Raw genomic sequence first — 22473 nt, forward strand, 5'->3', positions numbered from 1 at the left:
ACATGCTCATCACTATTACTCATCATTGCACAAAGAAATACCACTACATACAAACCAGAATGACTAAAATAAAAAGAACGGATAAAGCAAAGTACTGATGGGAATGAAAAAACCATCTGTAATTACAAATACCACCAAAAACTAAATGCCCATTACCAGTAAAGTAGATAAATTGTACATATTTGCAATATTGGTATACCAAACTGTATAGCCTATTGTAAGAAACGGGGGAAATCTTACACAAAACAGGAAAACAACCTAGGACCTTATCATCACTGTGCTCTAACCCAGAGATTCCAACCAGGGTTTACAAATGGCCAAAATACTGATCCTCTCAACAGTCTGGGTAGTCAGGCCTAGGGTAACAGAGCACAGCAATAAATATTTCAATGTTCCCTAGTGTGCCACACAATTATTATCATTTTCTAGGTACACCATACATGCTACAGCATAAAAAAAAAAGGTTAGGAAACACTGATCTCACCAAACAACGTAACAGCAATCGTACACACCATGTAGAAAGAGCACACGCACATATCTATAAAATCATTATCCGAAATCATCAGACACCTTCAGAAACATATTTTTATAGCAAAAATGTTACAATGTTCATAAGATTTGACCAAGAAATTCCACATTAATCTCTTATGAATTTTCCAAATATGCTTACAAAAATATAGCTAAATACAGGTACATAATAGTACTATGATTAAAATATAAACTTATTTGTCATAGTGTTATAATCTTGTTTTAGAAGACCACTTAATGACCAGGGAAAAATAAATCAAAACATATAAATTGAAAATGCAAACTACAAAACAGTATTTTTTAATGAACATACGGAACAAATACGAGAATGTTATTCATTGTTATCTCTGATCATGGCAACATACTATTTTAATCTTCTTTTTGTTTTGGGGTATTTTCCAGAAATTCTACAATAAACACATGATACATGTGTAAAACTGGTAGGAGACAAACAAGTAGGAGAAAATAGGGATTATTATAGTAGAAAGAATCTGAATGAGAGACAGAAATAAATACCCTAATAGAGTACAAAATAATCATATGATAAGATTTTTAACTTTAGCTCTACAACTAACAATTGCTATGAAGGATCCTTGTTTAGATATAATTCTTTAGATTTCAGTTTCTTCAGTTATTAAATAAATTGAATTAAATGACACAGGAGTGACACCCAGATAGCAAACCAGCAGATTCCAGCATTCATCCCCTACAGAAATGTCAATTTGAACAACTATCCATGCATGAAAATACCTTCACAAAAGCTAAGGATTCCAGGTGAGAGATTACAGCACTTCGATGGAACACAGAAATAATAAACCACACACTGAAAAGGGTAAGAAAGAGCATCTCATGTATGTTACCCAGCCTCCAAGTCCAGGCATCCCAGGGTGGAGACAGACACTCACCCCATGAAAGAAGAGTGAAATGAGCACCCAACTTCACCAGAAGTGTGTGAGCCAGCCCACACAAACTAGGGACTCAAGCTCAAGGCCCATCCCAGCACCAGGCTAACTCCTAAGAAGCCAGGCTCCAGTCTTACTCTAGGCCTAACACCAAATTCCAAGCCATCAGGACTGCTCCCTTATGGGACCAAGCACATGGCCTACACCAGTGCACCTAGGCTCTAGGCCTACCCCTAAACACCAGCCCAGCCAGCCACAAGACTTCAACAGCAAGCCCATGCACAGACTTCACCAAAAAACCTACCCAAAATCTCTGGCCAGTCTACAGGATGAAGGGCTTGCACTACAGGAGCCAGAATTTGGACACTGTAAATGATGCCTGACACCTGGGTGGCTCAGTTGGTTAAGCATCTGAGTTTGGCTCAGGTCATGATCTCATGGTTCTTGAGTTCAAGCCCCACATCAGGTTCCATGATGATAGCTAAGTGCCTGGAGCCTACTTTGGATTCTGTGTCTCCCTCTCTCTCTGCCCCTCCCCTTCTCACATGCTGTCTCTCTGTCTCTCTGTCTCTCTCTCACTCTCTCTCTCTCTCAAAAATAAGTAAATATTTTTTAAAAAACGCACACATACCAAAACAAAGCCACAAGGAATACAAATAAACATAAAAACAAAGGAACAAAATAAAACACCAGTAACCAACCCTAGGAAAACAGAGACGTATGAATTGCCAAAGAATTCAAAATAATTATCTTAAAAAAACTCAGTAAACTACAACAGAACACAGACAACTAAATGAAATCAGAAACACAATACGTAACCAAAATGAGAAGTTTAACAAAGATGAAAACTACTTAAAAAAAAAAAAAAAAAAAAAAAAAAAAAAGGTGGGGCACCTGGGTGGCTCAGTCAATTGAGTGTCTGACTCCTGATTTTGACTCAGGTCATTATCCCAGGGTCATGGGATTGATCCCCACATCAGGCTCCATGGTGAGCATGGAGCCTGCTTAAGATTCTCTCTCTTTCCCTCTGCCCCCTCCCTTGCTTACGCTCTCTCTAAATATATATATATATATATATATTTTTTTTTTTTTTTTTTAACTATAAATAGGATTTAAATGAAATCCTAAAAATTCCATTTAGAAAAGGAATAAAGTATAAAAAGAAAGAGAAAAAATTCTGGAGCTGAAGAAAACAATGACAAAACTAAAAAAAATTTCATAGACAGTTTCAACAACAGACTAGTTCAAGCTGAAGAAAGAATCACAGAGGTAATAAAATGGCAATAAATACATATCTTTCAATAATTACTTTGAAGGTAAACGGACTAAACACTCCAATCAAAAAACACAGAGTGACAGAATGGATAAAGAAATAAGACCCTTCTATATGCTGCTTCCAAGAGAATCATTTTAAGCCTAAAGACACAGGCATAATGAAAGTGAAGGAATGGAAAAATATTTACCATGCAAATGGATGATAAAAGAAAGTGAGAGTAGCAACACTTGTGTCATACAAAATTCTTTTTAAAACAAAACAAAGACTATAACAAGAGACAAAGAAGGACACAGTAATAAAGAGGACAATTCAATAAGAAAATACAATAATTGTAAATATTTATGTACCCAACATGAAAGCACCGAAATACATACAGCAGTTAATAACAAACATAAAGGACCTAATTGATAATAATACAATAGTTGCAGGGGACTTTAACATCCTTACATCAATAGATCATCTAAACAGAAAAACTACAAGGAAACAAGGGCTTTGAATGACACACTAGACCATACAGACTTAACAGATACATTCAAAACATCCCATCCTAAAACAGCAAAATACACATTTTTTTCATGTGCACATGGAATATTCTCCAGAACAGATCACATATTAGGCCACAAAATAGGCCTCAACACATTCAAAAATATCAAAATCATACCATGCATCTTTTCTGACCACAACTCTATGAAACTAGATATCAACCACAAGAAAAAATCTGGAAAGAACACAAACACATGGAGATTAAATAACATGCTGCTAAACAATGAATGAGTTAACCAGGAAATAAAAGAAAAAATTAAAAAGTACACGGAAATAAATGAAAATGAAAACACAATGGCTCAAAACCTGTGGAAGGCAGCACAAGCAGTTCTACAAGGGAAGTTCAGAGCAATGAGGTCTATCTCAAAAAGCAAGAAAATATCAAATAAACTACCTAACACTTCACTAAAGGAGCTAGAAAAAGAACAACCAGCAGAAGGAAGGAAATAATAAAGATTACAGCACAAATAAATAATATACAAACTAAAAAAAAACAATAGATCAGTGAAGCCAGAAGCTAGTTTTTTGAAAAAAAAAATCAATAAAATTGCTAAACCTCTAGCCAGACTTATCAAGGAAAAAAGATCAAGGACTCAAATAAAATGACAAATGAGACAGAAGAAATAGCAAACACCACCACAGAAATATAAACAACTTTAAGAGAGTACTGTGAAAAACCATATGCCAACAAATTGGACAACTTGGAATAAGTGGATAAACTCCTAGAAACATATAAAATACCAAAACTGAAACAGGAGGAAATAGAAAATTTGAACAGATCAATAACCTGCAAAGAAATTGAATCAGAAATTAAAAAACTACAAAGTCCAAGACCAGATGGCTTCACAAGCAAATTCTACCAAACATTTAATGAAGAGTTGATAGCTATTTTTTTCAAACTATTCCAAAAAAAATAGAAAAGGATGGAAAACTTCTAAAGTCATCCTATGAGGCCAGCATTACCCTAATACAAAAACCAGACAGACACCACTAACCAAAAGAACTGCAGGTCAATATCTCTGATGAACATAGATGCAAAAATCTTCAAAACACTAGCAAACCAAATCCAACAATACATAAAAAAAATCATTCAGGGGCACCTGGGTGGCTTGGTTGGTTAAGCGTCCGACTTTGGCTCAAGTCATGATCTCAGGTCCATGAGTTCGAGCCCCGCGTTGGGCTCTGTGCTGACAGCTCAGAGCCCGGAGCCTGTTTCAGATTCTGTGTCTCCCTCTCTCTCTGCCCCTCCCCTGTTCATGCTGTCTCTCTCTGTCTCAAAAATAAATAAACGTTAAAAAAAAAAAATTTTTTTTTTAAAAAATCATTCACCACAATCAGGTGGGATTTATTCCTGGGTTTCAAGGGTGGCTCAGTATTTGTAAATCAATCAATATGATACATCACATCAATAAGACAAAGGGTAAGAACCATGAAATCATTTCAACAGGTTCAGAAAAAGTATTTGGCAAAGTACAACATCCATTCATAATAAAAAGCTATCAAAAAAGGTTTAGAGAGAACATATCTCAACACAATAAATGCCATATAGGAAAAACTCACAGCTAACATCATCCACAATGGGGAATAACTGACAGCTTTTCCTCTATGGTCAGGAATAAGACAAGGATGTCTACTCTCACCACTTTTATTTAATATAGTACTGGAAGTCCTAGCCACAGCAGACAACAAAAAGAAATAAAAACATCCAAATCTGTAAGGAAGAAGTAAAACTTTCACTATTTGCAGATGACATATACCATATGTAGAAAACCTGAAAGAGTCCACCAAAAAACTGCTAGAACTGATAAACCAATTCAATAAAGTAGCAGGATATGGGGCGCTTGGATGGCTCAGTGGGTTAAGCATCTGACTTCAGTTCAGATCATGATCTCAGGGTTCTTGAGTTCGAGCCCCACATCAGGTTCTGTGCTGACAGCTAAGAGCCTAGGGCCTGCTCCAGATTCTGTGTCTCCCTCTCTCTGCCCCTCCCTCACTCACACTCTTCTCCCTCTCTCTCAAAAATAAATCAACATTTTTAAAAAATGTTTTAATAAAAAAAAAATAAAAAATAAATCTGTGGCATTTCTATATACATATAATGAAACAAAGAAAAAGTAATTAAGAAATCAATCCCATTGATAAATGCACCAAATGCACTAGGAAGAAACCTAACCAAACAGACAAAAGACCAATACTCCTAAAACTATTTAAAACAAGGAAGAAAGATGGGGTGCCTGGGTGGCTCAGTCGGTTAAGAGTCCAACTTCAGCTCAAGTCATGATCACACCATTCATGAGTTGGAGCCCACATTGGGGTCTGTGCTGACAGCTCAGAGCCTGGAGCCTGCTTTAGACTCTGTGTCTACCTCTTTCTCTGCCCCTTCCCCGTGCGCGCTCGCTCTCTCTCTCTCAAAAATAAATAAACATTAAAAAAAATTAAAACAGTGATGAAAGAAATTGAAGATGACACATAGAAATGGAAAGACATTCCATGCTCATGGATTGGAAAAACAAATATTATTAAATGACTATCAATCTACACATTTAATGCAATCACTATCAAAATACCAACAGTATTTTTCACAGAACTAGAACAAACAATCCTAAAGTTTGTATGGCACCACAAAAGACCCCGAATAGCCAAAATAATGTTGAAAAGAAAAAGCAAAGCTGGAGGCATCACAATTCTGGACTTCGATTCCATTACAAAGCTGTAGTAATCAAAACAGTACAGTACTGGCACAAAAATAGAAACACAGATCAATAAAAGAGAATAGAAAACCCAGAAATAAACCCACAATCATATGGTCAATGAATCTTCGACAAAGCAGGAAAGAATATCCAGTGGAAAAAAAACAGTCTCTTCAACAAATGGTATTCGGTAAACCGGACAGCAATGTGCAAAAGAATAAAACTGGACCACTTACTTACACCATACACAAAAATAAATTGGGATTAAAGACCTAAATATAGAGGCCCCAGGGTGGCTCAGTTGATTAAGTGTCCGACTCTTGATTTCGGATCAGGTCATAATCTCACAGTTTGTGAGATCAAGCCCTGTGCCAGGCTCCATACTGACAGTGTGTAGCCTGCTTGGGATTCTCACCCTATCTCTCTCTCTGCCCCTTCCCACTAGTGCCCTCTTTCAAAATAAATAAACTTTAAAAAAAAAAAAAGACCTAAATGTAAGACCCAAAACCATAAAAATTCTAGTAAAGAGCAAAGGCAGTATCCTCTCTAACATCAGCCATAGCAACTTTTTTCTAGATACATCTCCTGAAGCAAGGGAAATGAGCAAAAATAAACTATTGAGACTACATCAAAATAAAAAAACTCCGCACAGTGAATGAAACAGTCAACAAAACCAAAAGGCAACCTACTGAACGAGAGAAGATATTAGCAGATGACATATCTGATAAAAGGTTAGTATCCAATATATATAAAGAGCTTATAAAACTCAACACCCAAAAAACAAATAATTTATTTAAAAAATGGGCAGAAAACACGGACATTTCTCCAAAGAAGGCATACAGATGGCCAACAGACACATGGAAAGATGCTCATCGTCATTTATCATCAGGGCAATTCAAACCAAAACTACAATGTGGGGGTACCTGGGTAGCTCAGTCGGTTGAGCATCCAACTTCAGCTCAAGTCATGATCTCATGGTTCATGAGTTCAAGCCCTACATCAGGCTTGCTGCTGTCAGCGCAGAACCTACTTCAGATCCTTTGTCCCCCACACTCTGCCCCTCCCCCACTCAAGCACACTCTCTCTTCCCCAAAAATAAATAGCCATTAAAAAAAAAGAAAAGGGGGGGAGGGCGTGCCTGGGTGGCTCAGTCGGTTAAGCGTCCGACTTCGGCTCAGGTCATGATCTCACGGTCCGTGAGTTCGAGCCCCGCATCGGGCTCTGTGCTGACCGCTCAGAGCCTGGAGCCTGTTTCAGGTTCTGTGTCTCCCTCTCTCTCTGACCCTCCCCCGTTCATGCTCTGTCTCCCTCTGTCTCAAAAATAAATAAACATCAAAAAAAAAAAAAAAAAAAGCTACAATGTGATATCACCTAACACCTGTCAGAATAGCCGGAATCAACAACACAAGAAATATCAGTCATTGGCGAGGATATGAGGAAAAAGGAACCCTCTTGCACTGCTGATGGAAATGCACTGGTGCAACCACTGTGTAAAATGGTATGGAGGTTCCCCAGAAAGTTAAAAATAGAACTACCCTATGATCCAGCAATTGCACTACTGGTATTTAATCAAAGAATACAAAAACACTAATTTGAGGGGATACATGCACCCCGATGTTTATAGAAGCATTCTTTACAACAGCCAAGATATGGAAGCAGCCCGAGCATCGATTGATGAATGGATAAAAAAGATGTGGAGGGAAATGGGTGGGGGATGGAATAGATGGGTGATAGGTATTAAGGAGGGTACTTGTTGTGACAAGCACTGGGTGCTGTATGTAAGTATGAATCACTGAATTCTACTTCTGAAACCAATATTGTACTGTATGTTAACTAGTATTTAAATAAAAATTTGAAAAGAAAAAAATTTATATATATAACTATGTGAAAGGCGATATGTGAATTAGTTTGACTGTAGTAATTATTTCATTTGTATATACATCAAATCATGTTGAAAATTAATATGTGTATCAAAACATCCTGTTGAAAGATAAAAATTAACCGTCAACACTAAAAACAAATGACACAAAGAGTTCTTTATTTCCCCACTTTTAAAACTGCATCTTTTTTTAAATAAATGGTACTGGAGGAACTTGGTATCTGTGTAGAACAAAACATTAACCTTGACCTCTGCCTCATACTATGCACAAAACTTAATATGAGATGGATCATAGACTTAAATTGGAAAATTATAAACAGTAAAGTATCTAAAAGGAAATACAGGCAAATATCTTTATGAAAATTCCAAAGTCAAAAAACAGAGGCAGCATTAAGGATAGGCCATGGAGAAAAAAAAGAAAAAAGGATAGTCCATAAAGGACAAATATGGTAACCAACCTGACTAACACAATGGCTACAGACTGACGTATGATGCAAAATTATAATTATGAGCCCCCAATTTAGGAGTTTCTCTTTATAAAAATATCATTATTAAACATCTATCAGACCTATATGCATTTAATCTTATTCATTTACATTCCCTTGTCTGTTTCCCCATTCAATTAGTGCAGCACATTTATCACAGAGATGGCTGACTACTATTTGAATTAGAGCCTATGGCCATGGACTAGAACAAAGCTAACTGGCCCTCCTCAAAACGGCTAACCCCATGATCTTAGCCTTATTAGTACCAAAGTCCAATTCAGCAGTCTTTCTTGGCCCCAGAGTTTGATCACTAAATCTTCTAGAAGACTATTTCTAGAGGGACTGACAAACCTAGTTCCTTTGGAAAATAAGAAGTGAGAATTCTTCACAATAAGAAAGAATTGGTGGGTGTCTGGGTGGCTCAGTCAGTTAAGCATCAGACTCTTGATCTCAGCTCAGGTCACAATATCACAGTTCGTGGATTCAGCCCTGCTTGCAATTCTGTCTCTCCCTCTCTCTGCCCCTCCCCTGCTCTGACTATTCTAAATGAGAACAAATAACACTTATCCATAGTGCATGTTACAAATAGAAATGTATGATTTATTATCTCCTATAGGAGTTTAGGCTGTCCATCCTGGAAACAAAAAATACAAAAACATAGGGAAACACAACTGAGATGTATAAATAACATAACAGGATATTCATAAATTTGGTATATACATATACCAGTGTCCTAACCTCGGGGGAAGACTAAGGCTCGATGATGGCTCCAGAGGGAGAAATTACATTCTCAGTCTACAAAAGTAAAAGGTGAAAGACAATGGAAACACAACATTAATATACCACTAAATCAGCAAGTAAAAAGAACTAATCCTAATAGAAGAAAATAGCATCCACTACTTGTGCAGCAAACTTTACTCTTTTCTTTCTTCCAATATGTCAGTACTTTTTAAATAAATGAGATGACAAATATACTCTGTAGAGTAACTGGCACATAGTAGACACTTAAAAATGTTAGTTTCCTTCACTCAGCACAATCACTCCCCATCCCAACCCAAGTTCCTCTTTGTGTTGTGCAAGTTTTAAGTAATGTGCAGAGATTTCTGCCTGTGGTAATTAAGATGTTTGAAAAAATAAATGGCAATTAAGAACTCAGCTATACTTCATGGCCTCATCCTGCCTTCTCTTATAGCAGGATTTTCAGGGAGCCCTGTTGCTCAACTATAGATCCTAACAGTTAAAATCAGAAAGAGAGAAGACTGGTTCACTCTTGCTCTAACTAAAACCTATTGTGCTTATTTCTTATCTCACTTTCTTCAGTCACTGAGGAAGACATTTGGCAATGACAGGAACATTCCAACCACCAGACCAGAAAAGCCCTGATAGCAACAGAATGTCTAGAAAACTACACACCCACACATCCCCTTCGCTGCTCATGGTCACTGCTGAACACATGCCAACCCTAACCCATGATCATGTGTTCTCTGCCTGCTCTCAAGGCCATATCCCCCCAACCTCTCTCTACAAATCTCTAGGTGTGGGCAGAGAGGTCAGTTGTTAAGGTTTGAGCCTAACACCTTCTCCTGTCTACTGCCAGCACCCAAAATAATTTTTCCCTTTCTCTTTTCCAAACCCTCATCTCTTGAGTTACTGGCTTCTCCTGCCAAGAGTTTATCCGAGTTTGTTGCACAACAGTGTTGGCAAAACCTACCAGGAGCTGTGCTCTCCATCTGTCCAGCCCCTTCAGGATTCCCAGGATAGAGTAGTTCACCTGGGCAGCACAGCAGGGCTTCCCCATTCACTTCCTGGGGTAGCAATTGAAGTAGATTAGATCCATCAGTAACAGAATCAGTAGATATCAGGAGTATTCACTATAACCTAATTATTACATGGTCAGGAAAGAGCTACACTGCATTATTCAGGGAAGTTACCTGGTCCTTATGAGAATCAAAATTAAACCACATTTTTATAGCACCACCAGCTTCAAAATAAAAACAAAACTTCAAAGACCAGAACTAGAGTAGGATATTCATCTAGGGTCAAAAGACTGCCTACATCTTTCCTCTAACAAATTTCAAAATATTTTATAAAAATAAGACCACAGGGTGCCTGGGTGGCTCAGACAGTTAAGCATCCGACATTGGCTCAGGTCATGATCTCATAGTTGGCGAGTTCGAGCCCCACTTCAGGTTATGCTGACTGCTCAGAGCCTGGAGCCTGCTTCGGATTCTGTTTCTGCCTCTCTCTCTCTGCCCCTCCCCACTTGTGCTCTGTCTCTCTCTCTCTCTCATAAAAAAACATTTAAATAAATAAATAGATAGATAGATAGATAAATAAATAAGAAAGACTCATTTTGGGGCCCCTGGGTGGCTCAGTCAGTTAAGTGTCCAATTTCACCTCAGGTCATGATTTCATGGATCGTGAGTTCAAACCCTGTGTTGGGCTCTGTGCTGACAGCTTAGAGCCTGGAGCCTACTTTGGATTCTGTGTCTCCCTCTCTCTCTGCCCCTCCCTTTGCTCTTGCTCTCTTTCTCAAAATAAATAAACCTTAAGAAAAATTAAAAAATAATAAGACCTCATTTTTTAAAATATTTAGCATAATAAAGGAGGTAGAATTACTTTACTGTAACAAATAAATTTATGTTGCATGTGCTGGCTAATTATGTGTCAATTTGACTGGACCACAGGATTCCCAGACATTTATTTGATCAAACATTATTCTGGGTGTGTCTGTGAGGGTGTTTCTAGTGAAGATTAACATTTTCAGTAGACTAAGTAAAGCAGATTGCCCTTCCTAAGGTGGATGGGTCTCATCCAATGAATTGAAGACCTGACAAAAACAAAACAGCTGAGTAAAAGAAATTCCCTTGCCTGCCTGCCTTCAAGCTGGGACATTAGTCTTTTCCCTGCTTTTAGACTCAGAATGAAACATCCCCTCCTCTTGGGTCTTATTAAGCCTGAGGGCTTTCAGACTGGAACTTATACCACTGGCTCTCCTGTGTCTCCAACTTCCAACTATAGATCTTGGGACTTCTCGGCCTCCATAACTGTGTGAGCCAATTCCTTTTAATAAGTCTCTTTGTGTGTGTGGGGTGTGTGTGTGTGTGTGTGTGTGTGTACATACACACATACATACCCCTTCTGGTTCTGTCTCTGGAAAACCCCAACAAATACACTACATTTAAATTGCTTCTAACATCTTCACTTTTTTTCAAATATATTTTTTAAAGTTTATTTACTTAGAAAGAGAGTATGCAGAAGCAGGGAGGAGGCAGAGAGAGAGGGAGAGAGAGAATCCCAAGCAGGCTCCAGGCTGTCAGCGCAGAGTCCAATGTGGGGCTCAAACCCATGAACTTCAAGACCATGACCTGAGCTGAGATCAAAAATCGAACACTTAACTGACTCTGCCACCCCAGTGCTCCGCCCCCAACATCTTTGCTTTTAGGGTTAAAACTATAAACTACAGGGGCTCCTGGGTTGCTCAGTGGGTTGAGCATCTCTTGATTTCATCTCAGGTCATGATCCCTTGGTTATGGGATCCAGCCCTGCATCAGCTTCACATGGAGCCTGCTTGAGATTATCTTCCTCTCCTCTGCCCCTCCCTCGCTTCCTCTCTCTCTCTCTCTCTCTCTCTCTCTCTCTCTCAAAATAAACTTTAAAAAACTTTAAATAAAGACAAACTTGAAAGTATACTTTAAATATAATATTGAGACAAAATATGATCAAGAACAAGGTTCAGATTGAGCCTTATGTAAATTATACCCATGTTCCAAATCAAGTAATATTAGTATTTTTGGTAATGTAGGGGTAGGGAGTCTTAAGAACACACACCTGTTCTCCACCTACTGAGAATATACACCTGTTACTTCCACCTAACACTGTAATCTTAAACCAAAACATTTTTCATACCCTGCCATCTTCTAGATACTTAAGCACAAATATCATGGACTCTAATATGAAATACCTTAATTAATGAAGAAAACTCCTAATAATACACTTCTTATTGAAGAACTTTATTCAGATGAAAAACAAAGTATGCCCATATATTCCAATCTCTCCAATAATATTGGGTATACTGAATTGAATCCTTAAAATAGAATTAAAGAGTTCAAGCCAGAAAAATAGGGACAACTTCAGCAAGAAATCACAGATATCAGGGGATCATGCGGACTGAAAAATACCAAACTGCTTCATCATTGGTTGATATACAAAATTCCATTAACAGAAAACAAAGCCATTCTCCAAAACTGCACTTGTACTGATATATTTGCTAAAACTCACTCATACTGAAGCCTAATAATTAGCAACTATGTGATAGATCTAACACCTCTTATTATTTTTTAATGGGGATAACCGTAATCACCTACCTGAACCAGAAAAGAAACTTAACCACAAATTTAACTATGAGAAAAAAAGAAAAGAGCACAGAAGAAGAAAGCTTTAAAAAGATGCTTAACTTCCTAGATCCCATAATTTTGTCTTAAACATCCTTGATTTACCTTTAGATGAGTGAAGACAAACAGGTTAAAACAGCTTTTCTAACATTTGTAACAGACATTTGTAATCCTTTGTAACTGAAAACTCCTGACTACTTTGATTTAAAATATATATTTTATACAAAAGGAGGTTCAATTTCAGCAAATCTAGTAATCAAGGTGTTATGTACGGTCTGAGATACCTTATAACTGCCTTTGGTTTCAAGTTTAAACAAGAGCCAAGTCAAAAGGAAAGAAATCAAAATCCTGGCCAGGATATTGGATTTAAGAAATCATTAAATACTCTCTATAAAGTAATTGCTTCTTTTTCTCTCAATTTCCTCATGGTAAAATTTGGGTTTTGTGCCATAAGTGGTAAACCTAATATATACGTACTTAATATATATTCATATATTCACTGTGTCTCTTCATTGGGAAAGCCCTCCCAAACCTACCATACCAGAATGGGTCCTCTTGTAACACCCTCTAGTAACCCCCTGTACCTCTTAACAGCACCTACCACAGTTTAAATAATTTTCTTGTCTATTCAAGTTTATCTTTCCCTTTAACTGTAATGTCCAAGTACATCTTGTTCCCCCACCACTGTATTTCTGACTCATTGTAGGCAATCTGTAATATGTGAAGAATGAAACAAAGGTAGGAGAGTGAGAGGAAATAAGTTTCAGTAAATACAGTTACATTAACACTCCATGGGCTCCAAATGGAACTAGAGCACACTCTGAAATTCACTCTGATCCTGATTAATGTGAGAGTTTCTGAGACACAGGTCTGGAAAAAAATGGTCCCATGTCTACTTTCTTCAAGGTTTAGAAATCGCTAATGATGGGAACAGGCCTTCTTCCATCACTGCCAAAAGATGCAAAGGTATCTCTGAGGCAACGCCCAAAATGGATTAATCGCTATCCACACTGCCAAGATAGAGCTAGAATCAATAAACCAGTGCAACCCGACACATGTAGTAAGTCAAAAGACTATACAAAATAAATGGTAGTAAGTTGAAAACACTGTAAATTCAGCATTCTGAATTTAAGAATTCAGAAACTGCTCAAATATATTTGAGCTAGCATTCTTGAGCTAGCTAGATACTTGATCTAGCATTCTTCTTTCCTTTCACACTTCTTTTCACATGTAAGTTCATTTTACTGAATATTTTCCAATGCAGCTAAAAGCTAAATTACTTAAAATCTTCTTTCATTCACTTCAATTATTGATTCTCCTCAGGTATAATCATGAGGAAAGAGAGTACCATATACAGTTTGTAATACCAATTGACAATACTAATTTAATTCACCAATAAATCAGGCTCATTAAGGAATACACTTTAACTATACTCTTAGTTTCCCAAGATGAAACAGACATATTAAACATGAAGGAAAACATTAAAAAATTCAAATGACAACACTCTTTAAGAGACGAACAATTAATAGAAAAAAAAAGCTAAGATTAATGATAAACCAACAGACAATTTTAAAGTTTGACCTTGTATCATCAGAGACTCAAACAAATCTTTAACATGATACTACGTTATGATGAAATAGTTTAAGGCCCCTAATCATCAAAAGCATCAACTAATATTATGCATTACTATGTGGCTAGTACAGTCTCAGGGATATAAACATTTTCACAACATCATACTATACACATATCGCAAGAAATTGTACCAATATGTTTTGAAAAAACTCTCCAAAACCTTTTTATTTAGCTTTTTGTTAAGCAGTCACTTCAATTAACTCCCCTTCCCTAATTATCACCTAACACAGTACCTGGTAGATAGTCAATTAACATCTGATGAACAGATTATAAATCTATCATCAAAGTCCTACCACATTTTTTTTATCACTATCACAGCTTACCAACATAGATGAATGGGATATAAGTCCTTGCTTCAGTCTTTTAATCCAGGTTGTCTTGTCATAGTCAATAAAAGAAATTACTTATATGTATATTGCTTATGCACAAATATAAGGCAAGATTTCTTCCTCTCAAAGTCAAAACTCATAAAAAGAGGAAGCCACCTTGTATTAGTTTACTCCTTAGAAATGTTCATTTTTTGACAATCTGTTGTCCAATTTAACATATTCCTCAGAAATCAAGAGCTCTCTATTCTAAATAATAAAACTCAGGTTCAAAAATATAAAATAAATCATGTAACTGTATCTTGGTGGAGGTAAATAAACAAAAGGGGGAAATGGTATGATATGTAATCAAACAAGCAACAGTGAGGTCACGTACGACTCTAGGCTATGGTAAAGCTTGCACATTAATCGAGTTGGAAAACCAATGGAGAGTTCTGAGCAGAAGAATAACAAGTACTGATTTATATTTCTAAAAAATATGAGATAGATATTTTACCCCCATTTTTTGATAAGAATATTGAGGTTCAAATATGTTAAGAACCTTGCTCAAGGTCACTAAGCTAATATGTGGCAGCACTGAGATTCAAGCCCACGCTCTTCCCACTTTTTAACACCTCCCAAAACTCCCTGCTCAAGATTTTTCTGCAACATTCTCTTTTTAACCTCTTCATACCTCTGACTGCTTCTTTCATATTTTTTCCTCTACTCCAAAAACAAACATTCTTCGGATTATCTTCTCTTTCTAAACTCTCTCCCTTATTGGCCTAAGGATCTCTCTTCCTTATTGACCTACCATAACTTCAACTCTCATCTATATTCTTATGACATCTTAACCTAAATCTCTAGCCCCATCTTCTCTCTAGAATAGCAACTCCACATTTCCCAATGCCTCCAGGTCATTCTCCACTCATAAATTACACTAGTAGCTAGAATTCAAAATGCCCCAAAGCAATCCACCCTATTTCACTGAAAATACTTTCTCCAAGGCACTACCTTCTACAAATCCCAATAAACAAGGCTTATAATTATATAGCATCATTTAATTTTTTCCCCTACTTTAAAAGTGAGTTACTAAATCTAATCGAATAATTCTATAAACCACTGCCAGATTAAGCTTTCTGAAACAACCTCAAGCATACCACCCCCTGTTGGCAACTTTTAGTGATTGCCTACTATATCAAATAAAATCCAAATTCCATCTGCCATTCTCCAACGCGTACTATATCCTATTCTACCTGAATGTCTTAGTTTAAGCCATTCTTTCCCTTATCCATCACCTATTTCTACCTTTCCAGATCATATTTTTCCTTCAAGGACAGTAAAATGCCACCTTTCCCATTAAATTTTCCCTTACCTTCCATTCAAATGTAATCTACCTCTGATTTCTCAAACCATTTGCTCTGTACCTTATAGTATTATCTCAATGAATTTATGTTACAGGGTACTGCATGCCTTACCTCCCCTCCTGGACTATGAACTTAATATTAAGAAATACATCCCATTCATTTTTTTTATTCTTTACCATACCACATGGCACACAGCTGCTGTAACAGCACGCTGCAAATAGCAGACTCAATAAATAACTGGTAAGTGAATAGGGGGTAAATATTCCAAATACCAATAGTCTTGGTTCAGATATTATAAAAACTAATCATCAAACCTCAGTATCCCCTTCATTAGTATATATTTTTAATCAATATTTATCAGTAAATAATAAAAAAAAATTTTAGAGTCCAAAGTTTATGACAAATATAATTTTCTAAGTAGTAAATAAGAGGTCTGGTTATTCAAAATAATCTGCATCACAGTGAATCAATTAGAGTTGGATATGAAGGCATTCTGATGAAAAAAAACTCTGTTATCACAGGGATTACCAGTATGTTTCTGGCCCTCTCACTCCTCCAGGTAGGTTCCTCTCTCTACCAAATGTATTCCCAGATAGAGGACTACTCCCTTTGACGTAAAAAGAATTTTCTAGCAACAATGCAAAAGTAAATAATGCCTACATTGAAAAATACATATTAAGGATTTGAAGGCTGTTTTAAGTTTTTTTTCATCAACCGAACAACTGTTTTAATAAGAACTTACTGACTCAGAAACATGAACAATAATGGATCATAGTTATTTAGATCCTATATTCTAATACTTATTAATTTTTATCCCTGATCGATGATAACTAAAGAGGCAAACAATAGTAAACCAGATTTGGCCAGCTATACTGAGACAGCTGCTACAGGAAAGGGTGAGTTGAAGAGTGTTTAGTGTAATGTAACGCTTCAACTTTCAACTAAAAATGATGTGCTGGAAGGACAATTTGTACTCAACAGAGATCAATCAAATAAATCACATATTAGACACAAGTTTCAACAAGCTCAAAATGTCATGTTAATGAATAGGAAAAGTCATAATTTAATTGCTTATTTAAAAAAAAAAGGACCAAATGACTGTTAAATCTCTAAAGATGTAATAACAAATTGTGTAAAAATTATCATATACTTACTGAATAGAAAGATAAAGTGAGTCCCTTACCCCTACCCCCAGGCCTCAGACCAAAAAAAGACAAATTCCAAGATCTCCAAAGGTCAAATAATCCAAATAGATATCTCAGGCACTTCATGACTTCAGTGTCTTTTTTTTCTTTTTTTAAGTAAAACCAGAAACAAATGGTGTATTATCAAAAACTTTGAAAAGTCTCACTGCTGGTCTCCTTTGCTGGTCTCGTTTTCTCTAGCAAACCCGCTCACCCACTGCCTTTACAAACTCAGACCACACTCTGTGCCAGAAGCACTTTACATATTATGCCGCATTTAATCTTCACAAAGACCTCCCAAGTTAAAATTTACCATTTCTCCAATACTGCAGACACAGAAATTGAGGCTTAGAGTGGTTAGGTAATTTGTCTGAGGTTACCCAGCTAGCAAGTAGTGAGCTACAATTCTAACATGGGCAATCTGATCCAGGGTCCAGGATCCTGCCTCTAAGCCACACTAAAATTCAGAAATCGGAACAGCTTCTTGGAAGTGGAATCAAACTTTGGAAGTGTTGTAGAATTACTATTTTTTCCATAAAATAAAACTGTAAGAACATTAAAAAAAAAAAAAAAAGACCTAAGTCCACATTAACCAACTGATTCCTGCAGTCGGTGGTTTCCAGGTCTTTCACAACTAACTAGATTCTGCCCATAAGTTGTTTATTTCTAACAATTCCAACTCTTTTTAAATGTTTATTCAGTCTAGAGGTGATGAACTGATAATAGGTTAGATAACATGGCTCACAATGAATAAACATTATGTAAACATATTTGTTCTCTGAAGAACAGTATAAACATCTAAAGGTCAGTGAAAAGGGAGGTTTTTAAATTATTCCTTCCAAAAGTGCAAAGAGTTGTACTCTGGAGTCAGCTACCTGTAAATGCCAGTATCCGAATCTGGAGGTCCTGAAGAAACCACCTGGTAAAAGCATAATTAAGAATAGTCTTAGGGGCACCTGATGGTTCAGTTGGTTAAGTGTCCAACTTCAGCTCAGCTCACAATCCCACAGCTCGTGAGTTTGAGCCCCGTGTCAGGCTCTGTGCTGACAGCTCAGAGCCTGGAGCCTGCTCTGGATTCTGTGTCTCCCTCTCTCTCTGCCCCTCCCCCACTCAAGCTCTTCTCTCCCTCTCAAAAATAAATAAACATTAAAAAAAAGAAAGAAAGAAAAATGGTGTTAGGGGTGCCTGAGTGGCTCAGTCACTTAAGCAACTCTTGATTTTAGCTCAGATCAAGATCTCATAGTCATGAGATCTAGCCCGGGGCTCCATGCTAGGTGTGGAGCCTGCCAAAGATTCTCTCTCTTCCTCTCCATCTGCCCCTTCCCTGCGAAAGAAAGAAAGAAAGAAAGAAAGAAAGAAAGAAAGAAAGAAAGAAAGAAAGAAAGGAAGAAAAAGTCAGTCAGTCTTAGGGTCTTAGAACCACCCGAGTGAGTTAAGTGAGCAAGTTTTCCTTAAAGAAGGCACCTAAAAACCTGAACAACATAGAATCCATCCCCCTAAATGGGCAACTATGCATTCTAAATTTGTATTCTAAATTATGGTGGGCACTAGCTTTCATTCATCTTAGTGGTGGCCTACAGCTAAAATAGTTCAACAACTGTTTCGTGCTGTTGTGTTGTTTGTGTGTATATGTGTGTATTGTGTGGAAAGGGGTACCACTTGTTGTGAGTGTGTGGTAATAACTAACATTCTTTTGCACTGCCTTAGGCCTGCCAAATATCTCCTTACTCCTGACCTATTCATGAGTTCATTAATTCACATCTGTACTCATTCAGACATTTATTAAGCACTTACAGAAGTACTGTGCTAATTCTAAATACAAACCACCATCCTAACAGGACACTAAAGAGACAATATTCAAAGTGTGACTCTTGATCCAACAGCATCAATATTACCTGGGAGTCTGTTAGAAATGCGGAATCTCAGTCCCCACCCAGACCTACTAAATCAGAAACTCTCATTTTCATTTTCACATGATGGGAGAGGGGGTAGTGTCTTAACACATATTAATGTCTGGGTCTATATGATAAAAAGTGAAACTGACTTCTGCAAGCCCAGAGAAAGTTACCATATTCTTTGTTATCTCTGTAAGAAACAATCAGACTTTTCAAGAAGTACCACAGATATGGCCCTGACACACTTTCAAAAATATTAGGCTATAAATCCAAATTATTACTCAATGAGAAGTAAAAACTGATCATCCACTGAATATACAATAAAACTCTTAGGAAACATACAAAATATATGATCTCTGCCTTTTTAAGACACATACTCTACTGGGCAAGAAAATGAGAGGATGAACTTTGATAGCCAAAGTAATACATCTTTAATATCAAGAACAAGGTTATCGGAAAAAAAGATGCTGGTGAAAACATTTAAGCACAAACTTGTTTTAACAGTTCTCAGTGGTACATATATGTATTTACAAATATTCTCTACTAAAAACTCCAAACTTAAATTGCTTGGGTGACCTAAAGTCAGATCTTTTAATCACCTTCACTGATCCTGTCGAGAACCATCCTTTAAATTGGCACCCAAAATCTCAACCAGAGTCTACTCTGTGAACCTGCAAGAACATTTGCAAAACGATCAAGCCACAATACTGTCATCCCAAACTGAGACAAGATCTGAGCCCGCAGGGATTTGCTGTCAAATATGCCCTTTAAAAAGGGGGATGAGGGTTAGAGAGGGAATTAGATGAGAAAAGACTGAAGGCCATTTCTCAACGTCTCGCTGACCTACAAACTCCTCTCCATCAGAAGGCGAGAGAAAGAAAAATTACTGCAGTTCCCTTAAGTCACAATTTTAAGTGTCCTAACTTAATTTTAAAGTTGGGAGCCCATCCTCTTCCCATCAACAGGCATTCGGATGACAGCTCAACATCAAGTTCCCCTCCCCCTTTTCCCGCCGAGTGTAGCATTTAGGATATCCGTCCCCTTGCGACCTCCTCCACCCCACCCACAACCCCCAAAACACTCTGGCCCCTCCGAATGAGAGCCCGACACAGAACGAGTCGCCCAGGCCGCTGGGAAGCACGACTGCGTCCCACGGCCCACCCTCCACACTAAACTCGCCGTGGGGGAGGGGCTGACGGATCTCACCAAGTACAGTGGGGCGTAAATCTTCAGGGACTCCTCCAGGGCGCCCCCGGTGATCTGCACGAAGGAGACCCCACAGGAAGGGTGCCAAGTGTGGCCGATCTCGTAGCAGTTATGAGGGATGGACTTGCTGAGAGCCGCCATGACGGAGAGCCGTGCGGACGGGCAGCAAGGGGGCGAGCCGAAGCTCGGGAGGCAGCTGGGCAAGAGGTAGCCGAGCGCGCGCCCGACCGCAGCCGACTCTCCGGGCTGGCTGCTGGAGGTGCAGAATAGAGGGGAAAGGTCACGCGAGCAGGGTTACTCTGGGCCAAAGTCCTCGGATGTTAAGCGCTCGGCGTATCGCAGCTCGAGGGGGCGGGGCGCGCACCGGGGAGGCGGGGAGAGGCGGAGCGTGCGCGCGCCCGGCCCTCGGAGCGCTGGGCCGTGCGGAGAGCGGAAAGCGTGAGAGCGCGACTCGGGGACGCGCCTGTCTCCCACTGCCCACGTCAGCCCCTCGCTGGCCCGCGACGTCTGCGTCGGGAGAGCCCTGGTAGGTGACTTGGGTCACACTGTACTCGTCTCCGCCCTCTCAAAGCCCTGCCAAGTAGAACGGAGGGCAGTGGAAGAAAGGGATAAAATGTCTTTGTTGGGAGCTAGCTGGTGGAGGAAGACGGTTGCCACGAGTCTGGACAGCCTTCCTCCTCAGAACTGCCACCTTCCCTTCCCTAGACTACCAATTAATAAATGGCTAAGGCTGCCTGCTGGTTGAGACCGCGCTGCTCCTGGTTGCTGGGCTTTCTATTCTGTGGTGTCTGAGAAGTTTGAAAAATCTATTAGCAAAGTTTGTACACTTCCTGTGTGGGAAAAGGGCAGTAGATCATTCTGTCCACTGAGCCACTGAGCGATTCTTTCTGCAGCGCACATGACAATCATCGGCCAAATGGTGGACAGAGTAGAGGGGACAGTGGTCTTAGAACTCATACCCGATAGAGAGCTTGGCCATCAATTGGCAGAAGGGACCTGTGTGACCTATAAATCATATAACCCCTCTAAAATGTCAGTTTCCTCATCTATAATAACCCAGGTTCCTTGGAATCCTAAATTCTATAGCTTCTTAAAGCAGGAGCATACTGCCTTTAGAGGACTCCCGTTCTAATCAAGCCTTCATTCATTCTAGAAAGCTTTACTGAGCACATACTATTTTCCTGGCACTGTTGTAAACTCTCGTTGAATCACATGTGAACGGGAGAGACCAGGTTTTGACCCGCTCCTCCTCCCACTCCCACGGAGTCTGAGCCTGAGCTCCTGCTGCAGCCGCTGGTATTGGGGTTTCTGGAGTTACAAATGAACAACGATGTCAACAAAGTTGTTAATGATATGAAAGTAAGGAAATCTACACGAGATCAGAAAAAAGAAAGAAACTCGTTCTCTTCCGTTTATGCGATGGCAAAAGAAATCACTGTTAGAGAAAGCAAAGCAGATGTTGGTGGGTGACACTAGTGATATTGTAGAGGACCCCTACACATCTTTTGTGAAGTTGCTGTCTCTGAATGATTGCCAATTTGCTTTGTATAATGCACATTCAAAACAAGAGTCTAAGAAAGAAGACCTAGTATTTAAATTCTGGGGTCCTGAAAGTGCACTTTATAACACGAGATGATATATGCTATCTCTAAAAATGCCATTAAAAAGAAATTTACAGATATTAAACTTAAGTTGCAAGTAAACGGCTTGGATAATATTAAGGAGTATTCCTCACTTGGAGAGAAACAAAGGCAGCACAGTGGTCCCACTTGAAGGAAACCCCTTATAAAATGACAAATACCATCTGAATGTTAGGGAACTTCCACTTCTCCAGCTCAGTCAACCGGCATAGTATGAGGTTTTGTTCTGTTTCTTGCCCTTCTCAATGGGCCCTTCCAAAACAATGAATGAAAGAAATAGCATTCATTTAAGCAGCCTATCAGTGATTGCTGTTAGAATATTTCATACTGTTACTTTTACATAGAACCCAAGGAATGCCATCCCATCATATTTTAGCCAAAACAACTGGTTATATATGCCTTCCCTGCAGCAAGTGCTACAATGAATGTGATCGTCAATGTGAATAATTTAGAATACTGCAAAGTGTACGTTAATTGCATTGAGAGTAGTTTTCACCTGTCAGATGGTAAACTTTACTTAGTATTAATTATACTTGCTCTTGATTAC

General features: G+C 38.5%; 1 protein-coding gene and 1 pseudogene across 10 annotated transcripts in view; one reads left to right on the plus strand and one right to left on the minus strand.

The window, feature by feature from the left end:
* Window positions 1-20590, minus strand: part of TMEM135 (transmembrane protein 135) — a 364077-nt gene extending 343487 nt beyond the window's left edge. For 4 of the 10 annotated variants that reach the window (XR_006194180.1, XM_042907397.1, XM_042907395.1 and 1 more), the window contains exon 1: window positions 20287-20588. Coding sequence is in view for 8 of the 10 variants with exons in the window: in XM_042907397.1 (XP_042763331.1) it covers window positions 20287-20427 (141 nt within the window). In the remaining 2 variants the exon portion in view is untranslated. Of the gene's footprint in view, window positions 1-10014; window positions 10109-20286 lie in introns of all 10 variants that reach the window. The other 6 variants (XM_042907390.1, XM_042907389.1, XM_042907393.1 and 3 more) reach the window with 4 other exon arrangements.
* A 1016-nt stretch (window positions 20591-21606) lies between these two features.
* Window positions 21607-22075, plus strand: LOC122199791 (annotated as a pseudogene).
* The last annotated feature ends 398 nt before the right edge of the window (window positions 22076-22473 follow it).

The sequence above is a fragment of the Panthera leo genome, chromosome D1 (genome assembly GCF_018350215.1).
Source record: "Panthera leo isolate Ple1 chromosome D1, P.leo_Ple1_pat1.1, whole genome shotgun sequence".
Classification (NCBI taxonomy): Eukaryota; Metazoa; Chordata; class Mammalia; order Carnivora; family Felidae; genus Panthera; species Panthera leo.